Source organism: Dysidea avara, chromosome 9 (genome assembly GCF_963678975.1).
Source record: "Dysidea avara chromosome 9, odDysAvar1.4, whole genome shotgun sequence".
NCBI lineage: Eukaryota > Metazoa > Porifera > Demospongiae > Dictyoceratida > Dysideidae > Dysidea > Dysidea avara.
Genome location: NC_089280.1, coordinates 29,406,239 through 29,429,966, shown reverse-complemented (window position 1 = coordinate 29,429,966; position 23,728 = coordinate 29,406,239). Strand labels below are relative to the sequence as shown.

The 23,728-nt window shown below is 39.6% G+C and overlaps 1 protein-coding gene and 1 long non-coding RNA gene across 2 annotated transcripts in view; both read left to right on the top strand.

Moving 5' to 3' along the window:
* Positions 1-10,102, top strand: part of LOC136266619 (uncharacterized) — a 29,998-nt gene extending 19,896 nt beyond the window's left edge. Inside the window, exon 17 of the mRNA XM_066061614.1 lies at positions 9,915-10,102. Coding sequence (XP_065917686.1) covers positions 9,915-10,007 — 93 coding nt within the window. The 3' untranslated portion in view covers positions 10,008-10,102. The remainder of the gene's footprint in view (positions 1-9,914) is intronic.
* A 5,294-nt stretch (positions 10,103-15,396) lies between these two features.
* On the top strand, positions 15,397-17,599 carry LOC136266617 (uncharacterized). The gene is made up of 5 exons (XR_010706194.1): positions 15,397-16,238; positions 16,302-16,372; positions 16,421-16,518; positions 17,017-17,126; positions 17,179-17,599. It is a non-coding gene; the product is annotated as an uncharacterized lncRNA (long non-coding RNA).
* The last annotated feature ends 6,129 nt before the right edge of the window (positions 17,600-23,728 follow it).

Sequence of the window (23,728 nt, the reverse complement as noted above, 5' to 3'; positions counted from 1 at the left end):
CGCCTACCAGATAAACCGCTTGGGGTAATGCTTTGAAAATCGTTGTACAGATGGAGTAATCATCTTAGAAAGGCTCATCAATGGTGTAGAAGAATCAGACTTAAAGCCACGTAGTTATAACACGAAATCCAACTTGGTGCAGCAAGTGCGAGATCGAGATACTCTAATAGAGCAGTCATCCTAATAGAGCAGTCATCCTAATAGAGCAGTCACCCTGAAGAGAATTCAAGAGATCAGCTAGAAACAAGAAACATGTATAGAGATCAGCTACACACAAGTCACTCTGTAGAGAGATCAGCTAGAAGAAGTTACCTTGTAGGGAGTTCATGCAACTATGGAAATGGATAGTTCAGCTAGAAAAAATCACCTTGTATAGAGTTCAGCTACAAAGAAACCACCATGTACAGAGTTCAGCTACAAACAAATCGTCCTGTGGAGAGATCAATAGAAGAAGTTACCTTGCAGAGAGTTCAGCTACAAAGAAACCATCATGTAGAGAGTTCAGCTACAAACAAATCTCCCTGTAGAGAGATTAGCTAGAAGAAGTTACCTTGTAGAGAGTTCAGCTACAAAGAAACCATCATGTAGAGAGTTCAGCTACAAACAAATCTCCCTGTAGAGAGATCAGCTAGAAGAAGTTACCTTGTAGAGAGTTCAGCTTCAAACAAATCACCCTGTAGAAAGATCAGCTAGAAGAGGTCACCTTGTAGAGAGTTCAGTTACAAAGAAACCACCATGTAGAGAGCTCAGCTACAAACTAGTGACTTTGTAGAGACATCAGCTAGAAGAAGTTACCTTGTAGAGAGTTCAGCTACAAACAAATCACCCTGTAGAGAGATCAGCTAGAAGAAATTACTTTGGTGAGAGTTCAGCTACAAAGAAACCACCACGTAGAGAGTTCAGCTGCAAAGAAATCACCCTGTATAAAATTCTGCCACAAGCAAATTGCCCTGTAGAAAGATCAGTTAGAAGAAGTTACCTTGTAGATAAGATCTCCCTGTAGAGAGATCAGCTAGAAGAAAGTACCTTGTAGAGAGTTCAGCTACAAAGAAACCACCATGTAGAGAGTTCAGCTGCAAAGAAATCACCCTGTAGAAAATGCAGCCACAAACAAATTGCCCTGTAGAAAGATCAGTTAGAAGAAGTTACCTTTTAGAGAGTTCAGCTACAAAGAAACCACCTTGTAGAGAGATCAGCTAGAAGAAGTTACCTTGTAGATCGTTCAGCTACAAACAAATCACCCTGTAGAGAGATCAGCTAGAAGAAGTTACCTTGTAGAGAGTTCAGCTACAAAGAAACCACCATGTAGAGAGTTCAGCTGCAAAGAAATCACCCTGTATAAAATTCTGCCACAAACAAATTGCCATGTAGAAAGATCAGTTAGAAGAAGTTACCTTGTAGAGAGTTCAGCTACAAAGAAACCATTTTGTAAAGAGCTCAGCTGCAAACAAATCACCTGTACAGAATTCAGCTATGAACAAATCACCCTGTAGAGAGATCAGCTAGAAGAAGTTACCTTGTAGATAGTTCAGCTACAAACAAATCTCCCTGTAGAGAGATCACCTTGTAGAGAGTTCAGCTACAAAGAAACCACCATGTAGAGAGTTCAGCTGCAAAGAAATCACCCTGTAGAAAATTCTGCCAGAAACAAATTTCCCTGTAGAAAGATCAGTTATAAGAAGTTACCTTTTAGAGAGTTCAGCTACAAAGAAACCATTCTGTAAAGAGTTCAGCTGCAGACAAATCACCTGTACAGAATTCAGCTACGAACAAATCATCCTGTAGAGAGATCAGCTAGAAGAAGTTACCTTGTAGATAGTTCAGCTACAAACAAATCTCCCTGTAGAGAGATCAGCTAGAAGAAATTACCTTGTAGAGAGTTCAGCTACAAAGAAACCATCATTTAGAAAGTTCAGCTTCAAACAAATCACCTGTAGAGAGTTCAGCTACAAACAAATCTCCCTGTAGAGAGATCAGCTAGAAGAAGTTACCTTGTAGATAGTTCAGCTGCAAACAAATCTCCCTGTAGAGAGATCAGCTAGAAGAAATTACCTTGTAGAGAGTTCAGCTACAAAGAAACCATTCTGTAAAGAGCTCAGCTGCAAACAAATCACCTGTACAGAATTCAGCTCCAAACAAATCACCCTGTAGAGATATCAGCTAGAAGATATTACCTTGTAGATAGTTCAGCTACAGACAAATCACCCTGTAGAAAGATCAGTTAGAAGAAGTTACCTTTTAGAGAGTTCAGCTACAAAGAAACCATTCTGTAAAGAGCTCAGCTGCAAACAAATCACCTGTACAGAACTCAGCTACAAACAAATCACCTGTAGAGAGTTCAGCTACAAACAAATCTCCCTGTAGAGAGATCAGCTAGAAGAAGTTACCTTGTAGAGAGTGAAGCTACAAACAAATCACCCAATTGAAAGATCAGCTAGAAGAAGTCACCTTGTAGAAAGTTCAGTTACAAAAAGAAACCACCATGTAGAGAGTTCAGCTACAAACTAGTCACCTTGTAGAGACATCAGCTAGAAAGTTTACCTTGTAGAGAGTTCAGCTACAAAGAAACCATTCTGTAAAGAGCTCAGCTGCAAACAAATCACCTGTACAGAATTCAGCTACAAACAAATCACCCTGTAGAGAGATCAGCTAGAAGAAATTACCTTGTAGATAGTTCAGCTACAAACAAATCACCCTGTAGAAAGATCAGTTAGAAGAAGTTACTTTGTAGAGAGTTCAGCTACAAAGAAACCGTAAAGAGCTCAGCTGCAAACAAATCACCTGTACAGAATTCAGCTACAAACAAATCACCCTGTAGAGAGATCAGCTAGAAGAAGTTACCTTGTAGATAGTTCAGCTACAAACAAATCACCCTGTAGAGAGATCAGCTAGAAGAAATTACCTTGTAGAGAGTTCAGCTACAAAGAAACCATCATATAGAGAGTTCAGCTGCAAAGAAAACACCACTGCCCAAATTTCAAGGCAATAGCTCCTTCCAATCTGAAGTTATCAATTGTCAAAGTTGGCAAATTGGATGTGTGGAAGGCCCCTTTTCGCAAATTCGGTCACATATGTATTATATGTGACCGGATTTACGAAAAGGGTCTTCCACACACATCCAATTCTATGAACTTGAATGACCATACCTTTGTGCTCAAAGAAGATACTAACCTGAAATTTTGTTCATGCATTAACCTATGTTGTTACTCATCACTGTCCAAATTTCAAGGCAATACTATTTTCCTATCTGACATTATGAACTGCCAAAGTTCGTAAATTGGATGTGTGTGGAAGACCCCTTTTCGCAAATCCGGTCACATATATATAATTTGTACATTTACTTCATCTTTTCTTCTTCCTGTAGTAAAGAAAAAAACATAGGTTAAAAAATTCCCAAAGCTGGCCATAGGCCGGCTTTGGGGTATACAAATACAAAAAGAAATGAAATCTAATCCAAAACAGCCAAGCTGTAAAAATAGTGTGCGGCCCTCAGAAAGGCTATGGTGAAAAAAGATGTGAAATCCAAGGTGGCGGCCAAGAAATGGCTGTGATGGTAGGTTAATGGTAAAAATTTTAATAATGACAATTCAGGTAAATTTTGTGAAGCGGCACAAAAATTCACCTGAATTGTTGTTATTAAAATTTTTACCATTAACCTACCATCACAGCCATTTCTTGGCCGCCACCTTGGATTTCACATCTTTTTTCACCATAGCCTTTCTGAGGGCCGCACACTATTTTTACAGCTTGGCTGTTTTGGATTAGATAATATAGAAATACTATATATACATGTATAACATTATTAACTGCAGGATTATTATTACATCACATAATATAATTAGATAATTGACATAAATACTATCCCATTTTACCAGACTAACTGAGAACAACTGCAGTATACTACAAGTAGTGTTCTAGCAGTTTCCTCAAATTATTCTATCATCACTCTCAACACACATAGAGGGCTTCCACACAAAACATAATATTATTATGACAAAATATGACAAATTTATTTTAAATGCTAAACAATTGTTGATTGTCAGACATTTGTAAGATCAGAGGGTAGAGACTATCCAGCCATTCTGTGTAGATGTTCACTAGATTAGTTAATTGTATGTATATAGCTATGGGTAAGGACCCGCAGAATATGCTGGGAATAATATGAGGTAAAAAGAACTGGCTGGAATAATAGGACAATTTTCAGAAATAATTCATAAATTTTACTAGCAGTGTATACTATAATTCTCTTGGAGACACCTCTCAAATGCTACTGGCATAAAACCAGGATACCCTAATAGAGCATCCACCTATACTCTGATAAGCAAATGTAGAGTGACTGCTCTATTAAGGTATCTTGATCATTTATGCTGCAATTTTTAATTGTGTCTATGGTTACAGAGGAAAACAGATGTATTTAGTGATATTTCAGGAATTAAAAGTTTAGGGAATAATTTAACAGGTGAAAAAATGAATTGTTAGAAAGAATAATAGAGGGGTTTAATAACATACTTTGCGGGTCCTTAACTGTACATGGTAATAATAGAGGGGTTTAATAACATACTTTGCGGGTCCTTAACTGTACATGGTAAAAAAAAGGCCCACTAAGTACTTATATATTTCACTAATTCTCTGTATAGATTATCGCACAAATCCAGTTATCTTCGCTATTTTTAGAGACCTGAAGAATGGCACAATAATCACTGAGGGCAAAGCCCGAGGTGATTATGTGCCATTCCGAAGATCTCTAAAATAGCAAAGATACCGTGGATTTGGGCGATACCAATTTAGACTAAGGCTCGTACGGCTCTGGTCACTGCCGTAATGGCGGTTTCCTGATCGAATTAGTGCTAAAATAACTCACTGGTAGGCTTCCTAGATGAATATGATCATCTTTATGATCCAGCGATGCTTTCTTTATACTCTAACGATGATTTGTGATGGCTATTGTGACTGGAATCCAGCAAAGTGCATGACAAAAAAATTGTCACAGGTATCTAACCAGTTTAGATACCTACCCCGAGTATCTATTCAATTTTAAATACCTCATTAACAACTAAACTTCAAAGCATACTATGTGTACCATAGTCTAAAGCTAGTAATGTGCTCAAATTTATTATTCTACCTTTTGCCTAGCATTCAATATTTGTTTCTGTCGTACTTCTGACAGAGATACGTACTTGTAGCTGTAGTGATAGCTAGATTGATTTGATCAAGCAAGAGTGGTTGCTCCATTCCATAACATTGAAATTTTACCACAGACTAGAAAATTTAATGGCTGTTACTCTTTTGTAGGGATGTGCCAATATTGATAGCAATTGTTTGGTAGAATATGATGGTAAAAGCAATGAACAAAATACTGGAAAAATAGGTAAAACTTCAGGAGCTGGAACTTAGCATATTTGCATGACAAAGATTGAGATACTCTAATAGAACAGTCATTATGTTGTGAAATATTTCATAAATGGCTCAGACCACGAAGTAGTTGCGAGCTATTTGGAATTGTATTTTTAAAAGGGTGAGGTCAAGCATATCAATGGTGTATGGCCAGTTTTCATTCTCATCAGCTATGTTCACAGCTTTGCGCACCTCCAGTGCAAAGTAAGAACCCACAATCAAACCCCAAATCGGTCTTTGAGTAGCTTGATCATGATACAAACAAGATGGGTGGGTGGGACCATTGATATGCTCGACCTCACCCTCTTCATACAATTCCAAATAGCTCGCAACCACTTCGTGGTCTAAGCCATTTATGACTTATATTTCAGTGGGTTCAGTCTCACATATCAATAGTGAGGTTTGTAGCTGCAGCCAGATAAGAGCACCGCTCTACCACAGACTGAGTCCTCTGGTGGTTTATTGTAAAACCTTTGGAACACTGACTCTGAGGACCAGTTGGCTGCCTTCAAGATGTACTGATCATCTGTGGTTAAGCCTACATTGGCAGCTTTCGATGATGAGGCACTTCTGACTGAATGTGCATTGAAAATAATTATTGTTACATCGATGTCGGATTGTTCTAACATTGACTTAAGCCAATGAGCAACTGAGCTAGAGGAGATTGGCTTGTATGGTTTGATAGTGGCTTGTCCACGGATGGATTCAGTTCTCTTCTCATAAGCTTGAAGAGCTGAGACTGGGCATAAAGCCCGATTACTTGGAAATGAGGGGAAGAAATAATTAGCTATTTGTGAGCCTTGCCTGGACTGCTTGGCTAGGCTACTAGGGTAAAAACAGACTCCGTCTGATTTGTAAGCTCATCTAGATATGTCTGAGAAAAGTCTGCTGACATGGAAGGGAGGGTAAGGGCCAGCAGCATGGTAAGCTTAAGAGACAAATGCTTTAGTACAACTTGTTTGTTGTCTCCCAGGGATTCTATGTGGTTTAGAATTATCTGGACACTCCAGGTGCAGGTATACCACGGTAGCAGTGGTCTGACATTAAAAATACCTTTAGTGATGATTGGGTGCTGGCCGACGTTATGGCCATCAACCTGCTCATGTACTGATGAAATAGCTGATCGGTAGGCATTGATTGAGCTGTACTGGTAGCCTTCCTTGTATAGGTATGCGAGGAAGTTTGCTACATTTACTACAGGTCCAGAAAAAGGATCAAAACTCCTTTGAGAACACCAGCTGTGCCCTTTTCCAAACAAGAAGTCGTATGATTTGTTTGTTTTTGTCCTCCATGAGGAGTATCGTAGCCTCCCCTGAAAGTTGCTGGTCTCAGTATTTTTTCCCGAGATGGGCCACACGGCTAGTTTGGGCATGTTGAGAGCTGGGTGAAGGTTGGATGTAATCTCCACCCCTGGTGGCATCTGTCTTGGGTAGTCTATTAGCATTCCCAGAAGCATTGGGAACCATGGTTGTGCCCTCCAGACAGGTGCAGCTAGGACTATGTGTGATTCAACCTGAGCTAGAACTCTGCCTATCAGGTTCCATGGTGGGTTGGTATACGCTTTCAGTACCTTCCAAGACTGAAGGAATGCATTGGTTGCCATAGTGTACGGATCTGGCTGCCAGCTGAAGTAAAGTGGGCACTGAGATGTCAGCCTCATGGCAAAAAATCTACCACTAGAGGCCCATATCGGTGGTTTTTTGCTGAAAGATTATGGGATTCAGTTTCCAGTCTTTCCTGTCTGTTGTTTGCTGAGATTCCACATCAGCTATTGTGTTTTGAGCCCCTGGTAGGTGCTGGGCTGTGATGTGTATGTTCTTCTGTGGACACCACATCCACAGCTTCCTTGTCTGCGCTACCAGGTCCCTAGAGGCTGTTCCTCCAAGGTGGTTGATGTAGGCCACTACTGTGGTATTGTCTATCCTCGGATATTCCTGTTCTGGATTTTACGACGAATGTCTGGGTTGCCAAAATGGCAGCCAATAGTTCAAGGTAATTGATGTGCATCCTGCGTTCCAAATCTGACCAGGCTCCACCTGTCCCCTGGTAATTGCAGGATGCTCCCCAGCCCCTGTAGGGATGTGTCCCGAGTCTATGGTGAGGTCCATCTCCCTCTTCAAGATGGTCCTGCCATTCCACCTGCCCATGTTGGTGTCCCACCATTCTAGCTAGCACTCTTCCAGGCAATCCTGGGGAAGGATAACCTACACTCTGTAACACTGCGAGTTCCACTCTAGGGTGTTGGATAGCGTCATCTGTAGGTGGCGACAGAACAATGGGGCTGGGAGAATGACGCAGCTTGTCGCATTCATCATGCCTAACAAGTAAGCCAAGGAACAGGCTGTCATAGTTTCCAGCCTTGCTATTTTGTGCGCTTCCGCCCATACAGTTTTCTTTTTTTGTGGGGGAAGGCGTAGCTCCATTGAGTCCACTGTTAGACCTAGGAATTCTAAGGTTTGAGCTTGGTTCATAACAGATTTCTTTCTGTTGATTGTAAACCCCAGATTTTCTAATAAGTATGTCACCCCCTGTTAGGTGATTGTGAATCATTTCTCTCGACTCCACGAGCAGTAGTATGTCGTCCATGCAGGCTATCAGCCTTACTCCCTCCTGTTGCCGCATTGCTATGGCTGGTTTGAGGGTCTTGGTGAATACCCACGGGGCTGAACACAGTCTGAAGGGGAGGCAGGTGAACTGGTAAGCTCTTCCTTGGAACATAAATTTCGGGTACTTTCTGTACTGATGGTGAATGGGTATTGTGAAGAAGGCATCTTTTAGGTCGATCTTGGCTATCCAGTTCCTTGGCTGCAAGAGATCTTTCAGGTTGTGGATCCCTCCATCTTGAAGTGTTCCTTTTGAATAAGCTCGTTCAGGGCTTTCAGGTTGATGACTGGGTGCTCCCCATGTCCTTCTTTGGAACCAAGAAGAGGTTGGAGTAGAACCCCTCTGATGATTGTACTTCTTTGATACCTTGTTTCTGTAACAGCTCTGTGATCTCTTCCGTGATCAGTTGGAGCTGGTCTGCTCAGAATTGAGGGGGAAGTGGGGGATGCTTCTGTTGTGGTTTGGTCCAGAAATCTATCTTGTAGCCCCGTACAGTGTTTAGGTGGTGTGTCAGCCTTCCGGCTAATGGTTTGGCTGGGATCTGGAGTGTCCGAATGCCCTGGTGGATGATATGAAGTTTCAGCATAGAACTCTGTGCTGCAGTCAGATTCCTCTCTGGGGCCTTGGTTCTAGTGGCTCCCCCTACACATTCGGAAAGGGAATCTCCGGTGCTCCTCTGCTCTGGGAGTGGTGGAGAGTTGTTCTACTCCAAGAACGGTAATGAGTTGTTCTACTCCTAGAACGATGATGAGTTGTTCTACTCCGAGAACTGTGATGAGTTGTTCTACTCCAAGAACAATGATGAGTTGTCATACTCGGAGAATGACGGTGAGTTCTTCCACTCCAGGAATAATGGCGGTGAGTTGTTCTGCCCCGAGAATAATGGTGGGTTGTTCTACTCCGAGAACGACAGTGAGCTGTTCTGCAAGAATGGGCGTGGGATTTGTCAGCCCGTTTCCTCAGGGCACGAACTTCCTTTTCTAGTTTATCAAACTTCTAAGACATCTCCTGAGCGAGGTTTACCAAATTCGCCATTTTGGAGCTGTGATACATGTTTAAGCTATGAAAAAGACCGATTTGGGGTTCGATTGTGGGTTTCTTACTTTGAACTTCAGCTGGAGGTGTGTAACGCTGTGAACATAGCTGTTGAGAATGAAAACTGGCCATACACCATTGATATGTGGGACTGAGCCCTCTGAAATATAATCTAATAGAACAGTCACATATGCTGTAAAGTTTGAGATATTGCAGTAAATATTTATTAATGGTCAGCAATGATGGGTATATTTTGAACAAAATAGGTAAGGCTGGAAAGAAAATAGATTTAAAAAGCACAATAGGCTCATCCCTAGCTTTTTGTGATGTCAGCTACAATACTTTTTGCTTGCCAGCCCATGACTACCAAGCTGTGTCATATAGAACTAGCTTTGTGACTATCTTCAGCAGTATGTTCTTATTTCTTCTTCATGATCAACAACCTGAACTGGCAACCTCAAAGGATCCCATTTATGCCAGTAACTAAAATCTTGTAGGTGCACAGGATCAGAAAACTGTGAGCATTAGCACCACACAGTAGTTGTGTATAGCTGTCAAGCGGATTGGGTGACTGGCCAGTAGCAAACTATAGAGTGAGCATTTCATCACTAATATAATGGTGAAAATACCTCTATGCCACTAAAGTCACACTATTTAGAGGTTCACCAAGCTAATTACAGAAGCTGGTACATCTGGTTTTACTGGTGTATATCCTATAGCTCTAAAGGCCACTTTATACACTGTGTATCAGATAGTCTTGTTGTAAGTACATGGCCAGTCTTGCAGGAGTCTTCTATATTAAAAATTCATTAACTATAGGTGTGACGTTTATTTCATGTAAAACAATGATAGTTGCATTTTCCCATTGTTTCTCCATGTAGCAAGCTGCTTCTGCTGGTGGTGCTGCAGTGACAGAAACCGCTAACGTTCTGCTGGTGTCCATTCTTTTGCTGCTGATAACATTGGCTATCTGAGCTAGATAACTGAAGACTGCATGTCCATGCAGCCACACTTGTTTATTGTTGTGTGTCCTTTAGGCCTTGAATTATATTGTTGTGCTGCTAATATATATTGCAAAAGTTTAACAGGGAAATTTTTGACATTTTCATTGCAGTTTTTCACAATTTTCCTTGTTAAAATTTAGTGTATTTCTTATAAGAATTACATCAAAATTTTACTCATCAAAAATAATGTTTGATGGCTCAAAATGTGACCGGATCTGTGAAAAGGGGTCTTATATAGCCTTTCCAAATTTCCAGTTTGACGAGTCATAACTCATCATGTGTTTAACCTATGGTCTTAAAATTACATCCAGTATTATTGTGGGTGGAAAGTGACCACATTTCAGGCTGCTGGTACCATACTCACAAGTCAAGTTATGGATTGCCAAGTGCATGCAATTGGAAAGGCTATATATACCTGGTAAGACCCCTTTTCGCAGATCTGGTCACAAATATTAATTTTGTGTTATCTAAACTCTTGTTTTGTCTTATTGGGTTGGTTCTAATATTTGAACAATAAATAACAATGAATCTAATATTGCTCTACACTCACATGCAGGTAAATAGGTAGATTGCATGTACTCTTTGGTACACTGTATGTAGTAATCATTTCCTTTTGCTGCATTATGTATAGCAAGTGCTGTATGAAAAGACAGATGGCATATAACAACAATGTAGGTAGATAACATTGTGGTCATTGACCGGATTGCAAAAAGGAGTCTTTTGCACACATCTAATCTACCAACTTTGATAACCCATAACTTTAGATTGGAAATGGCAACTGACTTGAAATTAGGCACGTCAGTTGGCCAGCATCATCGGCAAAATTATATCAACGTCCTTGGTCATAGGGCCAGTTGCCCGCCTAAGTACTAGAAGTATGTACGCCCTACTGAATAACCGTCAATACTGGTGTCAGCTGCTCACACTATCTCCAGAAGTAAAGAGGGAGTTGTCCTTTTGGAAAAATCAAATCAGTTGCATTAATGGCCGAGGGATCTGGCATAGCCCCTCAGCAGTGAGAGTAGTGTACTCAGATGCCAGTGACACAGGCTATGGAGGGTTCACAGTTGAGCATGGGTGTTATCACTGCTTGAAATTACTTAGTTTACTAGAGTGGTATATCCCCAGTATATGGAACAGTTAATTGTTTGGTATTTTAGTAGTTTTCAGTAAACCTGCATTCACTGATGTTTTACTGAGAGTTTAAAACTTAGTACAACAATTATGTTACATATACTTAAAGTTACTGATATTTTAGTAGTATAACTGAGTACAACTACAATAAAGCAGCTTAACAAATTAGTAAACTAAGAACCTTCAAGCAGTGTATGTAACCCGTGGGGATTGGTCCCCAGAAGAAAAGACCAAAAGTTCCACATGGAGGAAACTCAGGGCAGTATGAATGGTGCTGGAATCCCTGATACCAAAACTTAAGAATGAAAGAATACGCTGGTTTTCTGATAATCAAAATGTTGTAAGAATCCTGGATATTGGCAGCAAGAACTCATCTTTGCAAGAGGAAGCCCTAGCAGTCTTCTACATGGCAGCATGTAACTTCATATGCATTGAGCCAGAGTGGATCCCTCACAAACACAATGAACAGGCAGATTACCTGAGCCGCATCCAGGACAAGGATGACTGGGCAGTGAAGGCAAGAGTGTTCCAGACGCTGAATCAGCTATGGGGGCCTTACACCATAGATAGATTTGCTGATCACCTAAACACTAAGCTCCCCCGGTTTAACTCCAGGTACTGGTGCCCAGGTACAGAAGCAGTTGACGCTTTCACCTGCAATTGGGGTAGGGACCTTAATTGAATATGTCCGCCACCTTACCTTGTACCACGGGTTTTATGCCACGCGGAAAGGACACATGCCTCGGGCACGCTCATTGTGCCAGTGGCAGTCAGCTCCATTTTGGCCTATTATTTACCCTGATGGGATCCACCAGGTACTGGATGCTTTAACTTGAGGCAATTTTGTGCTAGGTCTGGGACACCAGTCAGAGTGTATTGGATGTTTAAGTTGAGACAATTTTGTAATAGGTTTAAGGCACCAGTCAGAGGGTACTGGATGTTTTTAAGTTTAGACAATTTTGTGCTAGGTCTAGGACACCAGTCAGAGGGTACTGGATGTTTTAAGTTGAGGCAAAGTTTGTGCTAGTTCTAAGGCACCAGTCAGTGGGTACCAATTAATTTAATTGAGGCAAATTTGTGTTAGGTCTAAGACACCAGTCAGAGAGTACTGGATGATTTTCATTGAGACAATTTTGTGCTAGGTCTAAGACACCAGTCAGAGAGTACTGGATGATTTTCATTGAGACAATTTTGTGCTAGGTCTAGGACACCATTCAGAGGGTACTGGTTGCTTTTAATTGACAATTTTGTGCTAGATGAAGACACCAGGCTGGGGTAGCAGAGGGTTTATTGTAGGACACTATTTTGCTAGTCACCAGTTGGGGGGTACTATATAGACTACGAGGGCATATAGAGTAACACAAGAGCAATGAATTAAGTGCATGTACTCACTTTCATATAATATTTTTTCCGATTGGCAGATGTGTTTAGCACAGGAGTATGGAAATCCCTTGGAGAACTGGAAGGCGAGGAACTCTAGAGGCTGGCCACCGCATTGCCAACTTCAGCTTTGCAGTGTAAATCCACATCCACTACCAAGAAGTACCTTGGATCATTCAAGCGCTGGAAGTCATGGGAAACCTCACATAACTTGACAACCTTTCCAGCAGATCCAGTCCATGTAGCATTGTATCTGCAGCCGAGGCAAAGAGTTCAAAAGCAGCCGTTGAAGAAGCAGTGAATGGGCTAGCATGGGCACATTCAATAGCCGGAGTTCATTTGCCAACAGATCTACCAATCGTCAGGTCTATGCTAGGGGGATTAAAGAGAAAGCTTGCCAAATAGGGACCCGCCGATTACGCTGGCATAATTATGGGCATAATAGGTGCCTGAAAGCATTAAGCATAATGCTAGCATAATTAGTGTTGGGCGATATATCGATATTATATCGTATCGTTTGATTTTTGCTGATATCGAAAAGTATCGATATATTTTTCAGAATCCGATATTTCGATACGATACATCACGTGATCTGAATTTAATTTTAAATGTATTTTAGCTTATTTAATTGTTAATTGTAGCTTTCCATTACCTTCAGCAATTTTCAAATCACTATTACTCTTGTGTATGTGGGCGGGGAATCTCCATTGTGTATAGCTATAGCTACCTACTATCAAATTATGTAAGAAAACTGGCAATTTACATGAACAAATAATGTTACAATATCGTATCAAAAAGTATCAATATCGGTCAATTTTAGTCAATATCGTATCGATATCGTATCGTTCTGAAAATCCTAATATCGCCCATCACTAAGCATAATAGGAAGAATATTTCAGCCATACTACAATTCCTTGATGGTCAAACTACATATCACAGAAAAAGATCGATATACTCTAATAGAACAGTCAATAACTCTAATAGAACAACCAGGCACCTGACTGTTCTATTAGAGTATATCGATTTTTCTGTCACATGCAGTTTTAAAGAGCAAAGATTTGCTTCAGCCACTCATTATGTGCCCATAACTGCAAATTTATTAGCAAAACATGGGAAATTACACAGGAAAAAATCATATGTTTCCTAGGTGTTTCCATACCCAAAACATCATTGGAAATCTCAAGCCATAATTAATTAATGTTTACTCACTTGGATATGTCATGTTTCATACCATGTATCATGTACTTTATGAAATTTCATGTTTACATAAAATTTACATGACAATTCCTAAACACTAAAAAATTTAATGCAATCACATGCAGCTAGCTAAGCAGCACATACAACAATATTGTGTAATTTGGCTGGCACTTAAAATTAATATAATTATGAGGTATACAAATGAGAACATTACAAGATCAGTTAGTTACACATAACTGGTACAGTGGCACAAACAGGTATGCAATGATCATCTTGTAAGGCAAATATGACTTGTGATGAAATGTTTGATGCTAATAAAAACTTGTTGATTTGCTGGTGCTCATATAGACTTCTCTGACAGGATTTCCATATTTCTCATGTTGAGAATGCATCATAGGCCACTTTACACAAGCAAATAAATGAAGTAAGGGCTGTGGATTATTGGGTAAAATTAGTGAATGTGTGAGAAAACAATTCACTTCAGCCAGTCGTTCACCAGTTCGTTGTCCAGTTACATGGAATGAGGTAGTTCACCAGCAACTTTAGCGAGGTTTTCTGAGTATGTGCCAAAATATTGAAATACAACAACAATAAATTTGAGCAACCAGTCAAGTGTTCTATTAGTAAGAAAAAATCGAGATTGAAAAATAGTCAGCAAAACAGTAATCCACCTTGTCATACTTTGTACATTAGTTCTGTCTTGAGATTCTTCCTCTGATACAGCAATATCTGGTGGGGGAATAGCATTAGTGATATCAATATCTTCATCAATCTCTTTGTCACTCTCTATCCAATATTTAATATCATTTTCTGCACAAGAAAATATACACACACTCATCTTTTAATATTAACTTTTGCTTAGCAGGGATTGGTATATTAAACACTATAAGGTACCAAAATATACACCTGCACAAAGAGATTAGCTACACAGATGTGATGGTTTAACAAGAAAGTTGTATTTATATAATTATCTTGCAGACTCTACCAGACTAGGGTTCAGTGAACTAAGAATCACACCACCTATGTATACCTAATAGCTGTGGAGTAGCTATACTGTATCTGTTTTATGCTTATTATAAGAAATCATGCAATGAAACAAATAAATGATAATTTTGGAGCAACTTTAAAGTACTATGCAGGTAAGGCAATTGTCTTGCAAAAAGCTTCTCAATAAGGGAACATCTAGATAGCTAAGAACACATGTTTTCTGGTGTCTATTCATGGTATAGCAAAGAAATGTGTACTGCAAATATAGGCTATAGCTTTTCGTCATGAAAAGGTATGAACAATACACCATGAATCAACTTTGTGTTAATTTAGCTAGCTAGTAAGTGTTTGAATAGATGCAACATAAGGAATAATGGTATGCACATACCATAAAGAGTATCCTGCTGAACTTCACAAGTCATTGGCAAGTCAGGATGTAATTTTGCACCACTAAAATCTTCATCAGAACACAAAACGTCAGCCTCATTGTGTTCTTCATTATCAATTTCACAATCAGCTTCACTAAGTGAACTAAACTCACTACTAGCTTCTTCTTTATCAGTATCCATAAAAACGTCTTGATTCCAGCTTCATTTGGAGGCATCATAATACAGTCTTTTGTCACGGTGTTCCTTGTATATCTTGTAATTCCTTGTAGCAGTGTAAGCATAATTTATAAGCAAGTTTCCTGCTTTTCGTAGTGAGTCATTCATCATCCCCATTCTCTGATTTACGTCCTGCTTTGCAAGTATCTCATCTATCACTCATTTCACAACTATTGCAATTTGATCGACCGTATATATAACAATAATTTCTTTTTAGCAAAGGAAAAATAATTGGTGGTAATATTGTAATATTGAGCGCGAAATGTCTCACCGCGGAAGAGTACCGTTGAAAGTTTCGGACATTTATCGTTCAGACAGTGATGATTCTGACCATGATAGTGAAGGATATAATGATGGCTGACACGATGACGTTAGTGATAGTCTATTGTCGGAGGATGGCGACCCTGACATAAGTACAAGCTTGAAGACTTCGGAACAGTTAGCAGCACACGATACCCCAAGAGTGACTAATGTTTCTAAAGCGACATCTCGTCGTTTACTGTCTTCTGGTAGTGATGAAAGGCCATCAGGTCAATTATCGATGTTATTTGGCTCTAGTGCAAGTTCTAGTGGCTCTGCTTCGTGTCCCACTCCTACAAATCGTCAATTAGTTTTCAGAGAACCTGAACAATCTGCTCATACAGGTATGGGTAATTCATAAGCTCTAGATAAACGGTGCATTCTACTCATACAGGTACGGATATGCAAGGACTAATTTTGCAGGAACCCGCAAAAGGCGAACTCTAGATTAGATGAATTTGTAGTAAACCTACAATCTATAAAAAGCAGACTTTCCTCAGTGGAAGACCATAAAGCAAATTCTACTTCAAATAGTTCTCTATCCAGTAATGAAGAAGCAAGTGGGAAAACTCAACGGAGTGTTCCTTCTAAAGTATTGGTATGTTGATGTTACCTGGTGATAAATATAGCAGCAAACATGTATGTATCTTTGTCATTGTAGCAGGAGGTGCATGAAATATACAGAGGCTTATTGGAAAACAACTGTGACTTTGTTGTAAGATTTGACACACAGTGAGTAGACGATTCCACTCATGCAATAGTTGATAATATAATGTTTAGGAAACGCTTTGAGGATTCTTCTAACCAAGCAGTGGTTACAATTTTCATCAAGGAGGTTGAGCAACTAAACTTTAAGGTACCACTTTTTCAAGTTCATGGTATGTTAAAAAATACAGTGTGTTACTTCTATGTATAGCCATAAATATATTTTCAAAGTGATAAGTTACCGTATAACAGGTCAATTTCAAAGGGGAAATTTTCAAAGATCAGCTGTTACAATAAATTTCAAGTTTAATTTTTATTGCTCTACAAAAGAATGGATCTCTTTTCTAAGAGAAAGTTGGTCTTGCCAATAGGAAACAAATCATTGCATGGCTGCATGCTACAGCGTTATTTAATAAACTAAGAAAGTGAAGTTGTTGACCAGGTACCCTGTTCTGTATTTCTTTAATCCGGGACGATAGATGTGGAGTTTCTGGAAGTAGAGTGTATTCATCTGACCTAGTGCCAGGCAGCTTTATATTTGATGATTATTTTTTGTAGAAGCTGTGTTCTTTGAATAATTTGACAAATAAACTCCTTTGAAAATAACCTGTTCTATGTAGCTGTTATTTTCCAGAAGGAGAACTTGGTATGTATACGTTCTTTTATTTTAGCTGCAGCAAAAAGATTTTACCAAACTAAATGTGAGGAGAAATACCTGAAAGATAATGGGAACTATGAACAAAAGATAGTACTTCAACGGCAAAGAAATCGTATTAATAGAGTAAGTATTCTTGCAACAATAAGAGTCACTATTAAGTACCTATTCTTCACAGAAGTTGGAGTCTCGTAAAGCAGTCTTCGCAAACTCATCCTCCTACTCAAATTAATATGTGGAAGAAGGTGCTAACAAAAGAATTCATGTCCAGCGAGGAAAGCGATGAAGAAGATGTAGGTGGCAACAGAAGTTCTGTCTTAACAATCAAACCATTATCATGGAGGGCATCTAGAGTAGACAGATTCTTTAAACGTCTTGATCACAAAGCTAACAAGGGAAAGAGCAAGCAAAGCATGCAGCAGATGCTTCCACGTGTTATGGGAAGACACTCAACTAGAGCAAGGCCATCAAGTTTACCTGACAATTTCTTTGGTTTGTTTCACCATGACGTAGTAAAACTGAACAACTTTTGCTTTATGTAAAACTGATTTTGTTTCTTTTGGTTAAATCTTATGTATTGAATACTCTTATGAATTAAATATATGATATTACAAGTGTCATATGAAGCAGGTGGGGGATCTCTAGATGTACTGTTGAAACATAGGAAATATGTAAGGAAATCTGACAATTCATATCATGATTCAGTAAACCGCATTATGCCTATTCCTATGTATCATTGAAGCTGGAAACATGATGTTTAATTAAGATTTCATATTAAAGGAAACACACAGGAATCATGATGTATAAATGACATTTCACTGATATATACAGACAAGGAATCGTGGTATTTTTTGCTGTGTTAGGCACAAAGCTTGCATGAGCATAATTTGAGCACAATAAGTAAAAATTTTGAGCAGTGCAGCATAGCATAATAGGTAAAATTTTGAGCATAATAGGCGGATGCCTATTGCCAAACCAGTTACCAAAAAGACGCCATTCTCAGTAGAGATGCTCCAGGTTATAGTGCAGGATGCACGACAAAGGAACACCCTGCAGTCACGGCAAATCTAATAAATATTTATGCACTATCACATATTTGTACAGAAATAAAATATAAATGTTTCATCCATGTTGAAAGATCTTAATTGGTCTACACTTGAAGAAAGACGGAAAGCCAGCAGATTGACACTCTTATCTAGAATTGTTCACCATCAAGAGCCAGCCATACAAATGCCACAATACTTTTTGCCACAGACCTCCACCACCAGACAATTCCACCAACTACATTTTATATTACCACCATCACACACCCAACATTATCAAGAATGCTTTTTTTACAGAACTGTTAGAGAATGGAATGAGCTGCCACTGTCTAGTTATGACAAACTTCTGGACCAACACTTATAAGTAAATTTATATTATTGGATGTATATCAGCACATTGCTGTCTTTCCAATTATAATATAATCATCATCAGCAGGCAGGCTGGCAGACGAAATGTAAATAAATTTTGAAATTTTTAAAACTCACTGTATGTCGAAACATTCGACTTTTCGCTTCGTTTACCCAAGGTACAGCATCATTATAACAGTACTAATGCATTCCAGGTGGTTTATTCGGGTAAAACTTATTGCAAGGCCGTTTTTTAAGGTGCAAAAATCCACGAAACCATATGATTTCTTACCAACCCCTACTATACAGTACTATCGTACTGTATGATACTCGGAGAGTACTCGTTAAGGATTTGGTACTCGGATAGTAAAATTGGTACTCAAGTACTTGTTAAGATTACATGACCCAGCTCACATGATGTATTTGTCATCAGGGAGTGACACATTGAAGGCTGTAGAGCATTGTTTTATCACGGACACTAATATCAGTGCTTTAATACAGGGTGTGTATCATTGTTGTTGTTACTTGCAAAATCTGTAAACTGTTTAAGGTTGGTACAAAACATGTAAAATGGGTATGACTACAAATAGCTAGTATTCGTGAGTACTCAATCGTTAACTCTAGAGAGTACTCGAATACTAAAAAACCATGATCGTTTCAGCCCTAATTTAAAATAAAACTAGACCGACTCAAATTGTTTGTGTAAACCACTAAAACCATTCTTAACATATCTACAGGTAAGAAGTTGGACATATAGTGCTTTCAACCATGTATCAAACTTACAACAGGGAAAAATGCTGCTTCTGCAACATTAGCTTAATTCTAGGGCAATGCCTTCAGTAATCCCATTTAGACCAATAATTTCCATTAAAATCTATTGAATCATTTCAGCATGCAGCCCTATCTTATCACATAGCTGTCCAATGCCAATATTCCATCCATTCAATGACACTACAAAGCACAAACTGGATTGCGGAGCTAGTATGCACATTGCTCAGCTCAACTACGTTACAAATAATTATATTAAAAACAACTTAATACACTCGACCGGCTGAATTGTGTACATGAGAAAAATATAGCATTATATTACATACAGACAGTAAATACTGTATAAACGCCTACTACACTAACCATACCTTGCATCTGTGGCTTGTACGCTTGTCAGATTTGAAATCAGCACTATCAAAAACCTAGAAACCATGAAAGCCCCTCAAATTCAGCTGTAATATGTTGCGGAAACACCATCGTAGTCTCTCGTGGCCAGTCCGTTTTTCTTGGCACGGCGTTTATCGATTATAATTATAAGTGCCTGCTCAAAAAAGGGTCCGCCAGTCTGGTCCAGAACCAATACGTAAACTGGTTGTCATACCCCAAGCTAGAGCTCGGGGTGTTTAATTAACTTTCGTCGTAAAACGTATACTTCCTTTAACTTTCAAGCCACGTGCGCACTGGAAATGCCAGTAGTAGCAGTAGTGATGACACAGACACTGGGGCTGGTTTTCTAAGGTTGAAAGTACACGGGTTGATTCCCTGCTCAGTTCGCTCGCCTTTTCATTTTCACAAGGAATCAATCCGTACCTTTTCAACCGTAGAAAAACAACCTCAGAGTCTCTCATCACTGCTACCGGCATTTCCAGTGCGTACGTGGCTTGAAAGTTAAGAGGGAGTATACGTTTTATGATGAAAACTAATTAAACCTCGAATTAAACACCCCGAGCTCTAACTTGGGGTGTGAAAACTAGTTTACGTATTGATTCTGGACCAGACCCTTTCTCGAGCAGGCGCTTATAATTTTAAAAATAATTAACTAACACAAAAGAATACAAAGACTAGCAAATTACAAACTACCACACTAATTGCAATAAACTAAACTACTTACAAGCTACACCTATTATAGGGTCCGCAACGCGAAAAATCGATATCCTCCAATCAACTATCTAACTATTGTCATTATTATTTATTATTATTATTGGGGGTACAGGTAAGGAGGCAAAGCCTGTAAAAACCTGATCTAAACAATCAAACTACTACAAAAATAACTATACAATATCATACTGGTAATCATAATAAAATCTATCTAGGTGTGTCTTAAACAAATTGGTTGAATGAACATTAACTGAGTCATATGGGAGTCCATTCCAATCATTTATAATTCTTACTGAATAAAAGTGACGGCGTGGCAAGCAGGTAGCGTGTGGTTTATAGATCTTTAAATCATGACCACACGATTTAAAGTGTTAGACTTAGTCATGTGTTAGACTAAGTGTAACTTGAATAATACCAGCATGGCAGCCAAGTTTGTCACTTTCTTCTGGTAGAAAACGATACAAATGTCTTAAAATCACGTGAGTTTTCGTTCCAGCAGTTCGTAGGGTTCTTCGTATGCCACGATATTCACTCTCAACATTGTTCAAGTAGTCTATCATCAACTCAAAGTATTGGTGGTTTGATTTTATTGGTCAGTTTCCGGTGGCAGCACGATCTGTGCAGCTTTTTGGCGACAGACAAAATGTTTCTTGCTCTGGAGCACAGGACAAGCAGAGCAGCAACTGCGCCGTGGGTTAGCAATGACCAGTACTAGGTAAAGTACCTGCATGCGGAGTATGGTTGTAATTGAAGCTTGTTAGCCATCTGGCTGAGCAATCTATATGCTGAAATTCGGCCAAAATGACGCGATTTTTACAAACAAATACCAGAATGGTTGATACATCAGTGAGACAGTCTCCAACAACAAGGATACGAAGCTTATAAACACCTAACAATACGGCTATTTCGCCCAGTAAACGCATAGAGCAATCCAATGCATGAAATAGGCACTCACGTGATCGACATTCAAATCGCTAAAATACCCATGAAATCACTTTCATTTCTGAATAGGAACCATGCAGTGTGCTCCTTTTGTAAATATTTGTGTTAATTGTTCACTCAGGCGTGGTCTGGGCCAGTGCCGGTGTGTTTTATGCTGTGATGGCATCATAGGGAGAGTCTCAGACTGCTGGGCTAGTCGAGATGTTGAACCTAATGCACACAAACTGATTGTTACTTGATTCCAAGTGATTTTAATGTCATTGGAATAGATTATGATTGTATTTTCCGAGATTTGAATTTAGATCACTTGAGTGCCTATTTCATGCATTGGATTGCTCTATGCGTTTACTGGGCGAGATAGCCGTGTTGTTAGGTGTTTATAAGCTTCGTATCCTTGTTGTTGGAGACTGTCTCACTGATATATCAACCATTCTGGTATTTGTTTGTAAAAATCGCGTCATTTTGGCCGAATTTCAGCATATAGATTGCTCAGCCAGATGGCTAACAAGCTTCAATTATAACCATACTCCGCATGCAGGTACTTTACCTAGTACTGGTCATTGCTGACCCCCGGCGCAGTTGCTGCTCTGCTCTTCCTGTGCTCCAGAGCAAGAAACATTTTGTCTGTTGCCAAAAAGCTGCACAGATCGTGCTGCCACCGGAAACTGACCAATAAAATCAAACCACCAATACTTTGAGTTGATAATAGACTACTTGAACAATGTCGAGAGTGAATATCGTGGCATACGAAGAACCCTACGAACTGCTGGAACGAAAACTCACGTGATCAGTTTAAGACATTTGTATCGTTTTCTACCAGAAGAAAGTGACAAACTTGGCTGCCACGCTGGTGTTATTCAAGTTACACTTAGCCTGACACATGACAATAGTTAGGTAGTTGATTGGAGGATATCGATTTTTCGCGTTGCGGACCCTACCTATTATAATCGATAATTATAAGCGCCGGCGCCATGCCAAGAAAAAGCAGTCTGGCCACGCAAGACTAATAGCTACCCCCTTTCTCATTCATTGTCCCCTTGCCCTCAACCCACTCCCAACAATCTTATTGGTCTGTAGCTGCACAGCGCGGCTACCACAAGTCTACTAACTTCCTTACTTTGGCCCCTTTTCTGTTACACCTTTTCAGTTATAAGTCACTAAGTCTAAGTCCTTGAAATTAGGTTAGGTAATCCTAAGGCTGCAGCACATGTTGCTGCAGACCTTCAGTGCTGGTCACTGCAAAGCATTAATACAATAAATACTTTAGGATTAAGGAAGAAAATTCATCCCTCCTGGAGGAGACTGAGTGTGGCCCCGACTAGACATTGGGTGACCTGCAGTTCGATTCCTGGGGTTGGAGGGATTTTTTTCCTTACTTTGGCCCCTTTTCTGTTACACCTTTTCAGTTATAAGTCACTAAGTCTAAGTCCTTGAAATTAGGTTAGGTAATCCTAAGGCTGCAGCACATGTTGCTGCAGACCTTCAGTGCTGGTCACTGTAAAGCATTAATACAATACAATACAAAGAGGGTACTATGTGATTCTATAGGCAAGCCAATACTAATTTTATCTAAACTTACACACCTAAACTAAAACCTCTTACCACTGTACGTACACATTGCCCTATAACACATTCTGCTCCCTTCCACTATTTTAGGACTTTACTGATAAAAGGATACAGCTAGAGACCTAAATTCTTTGTGACTGACAAGCGCTGCTCTAAGGAATCCTCCACATAGCCATCTTTAGCGTTCTCCGATTTCCAGCACCCATGTCTTTTAAATACTCCATCAGGGACTCCTGCCACTGCTGCTGCTGTTGCACCTCCAGTTCATAAGCTATGAAGCCCAAATTCAATTGCCTGGAACCCTAGCTCATCTAGTTTTTCTTTCACCAGCTCTCTCATTCTACTGTATGACAGGCCTCCAGTGTTTCTTAGCTTATCAATTTGACCACTGCCAATAGGCCTAAACAACTTCTGGGAACTACTTAGCTCAATATTACCTCTCGATATGTATGCTTCTAGCATGTCCATTGGGCAAGTGCTTGTAACAGTTCTTGCTATGACCACCTCGTCTCAACTGATCTGTCTTGCTATGAGTGATATGCAATGACATGTTGTGTCGTCCAATAGTGATGTCACAGCACTGTAGATTGGCCAATTCATCAAACCTCAAGAAACCCGCAAAAGATAAGAGACAAGCTGATGCTAGACTCAGGCTAGCTACAATATAAAGGTATGTATTTGTCCTGATGTCTTAATAACAACCAGTTACCTCAGTGGTAATTGCATTGCAAGGTCCTGCCCAACACCCTGCTGTTTTTTTTTTTGTTTTTTTTCAAATTCCCAATTACAACTGTCCTTGTATTGAGCATGATTTAGTACTTTCTTTGTGACACTTGGTAGTACACTTTTGTGCTACCCAAGAAAAATTTTCATGTACTAACTTCTATAGTGTGGTAGTACACACATTCTCTGAGCACTGTGCCATGGTTGCAATGCTAGCACTGCTTGTGAATATGTTGATGG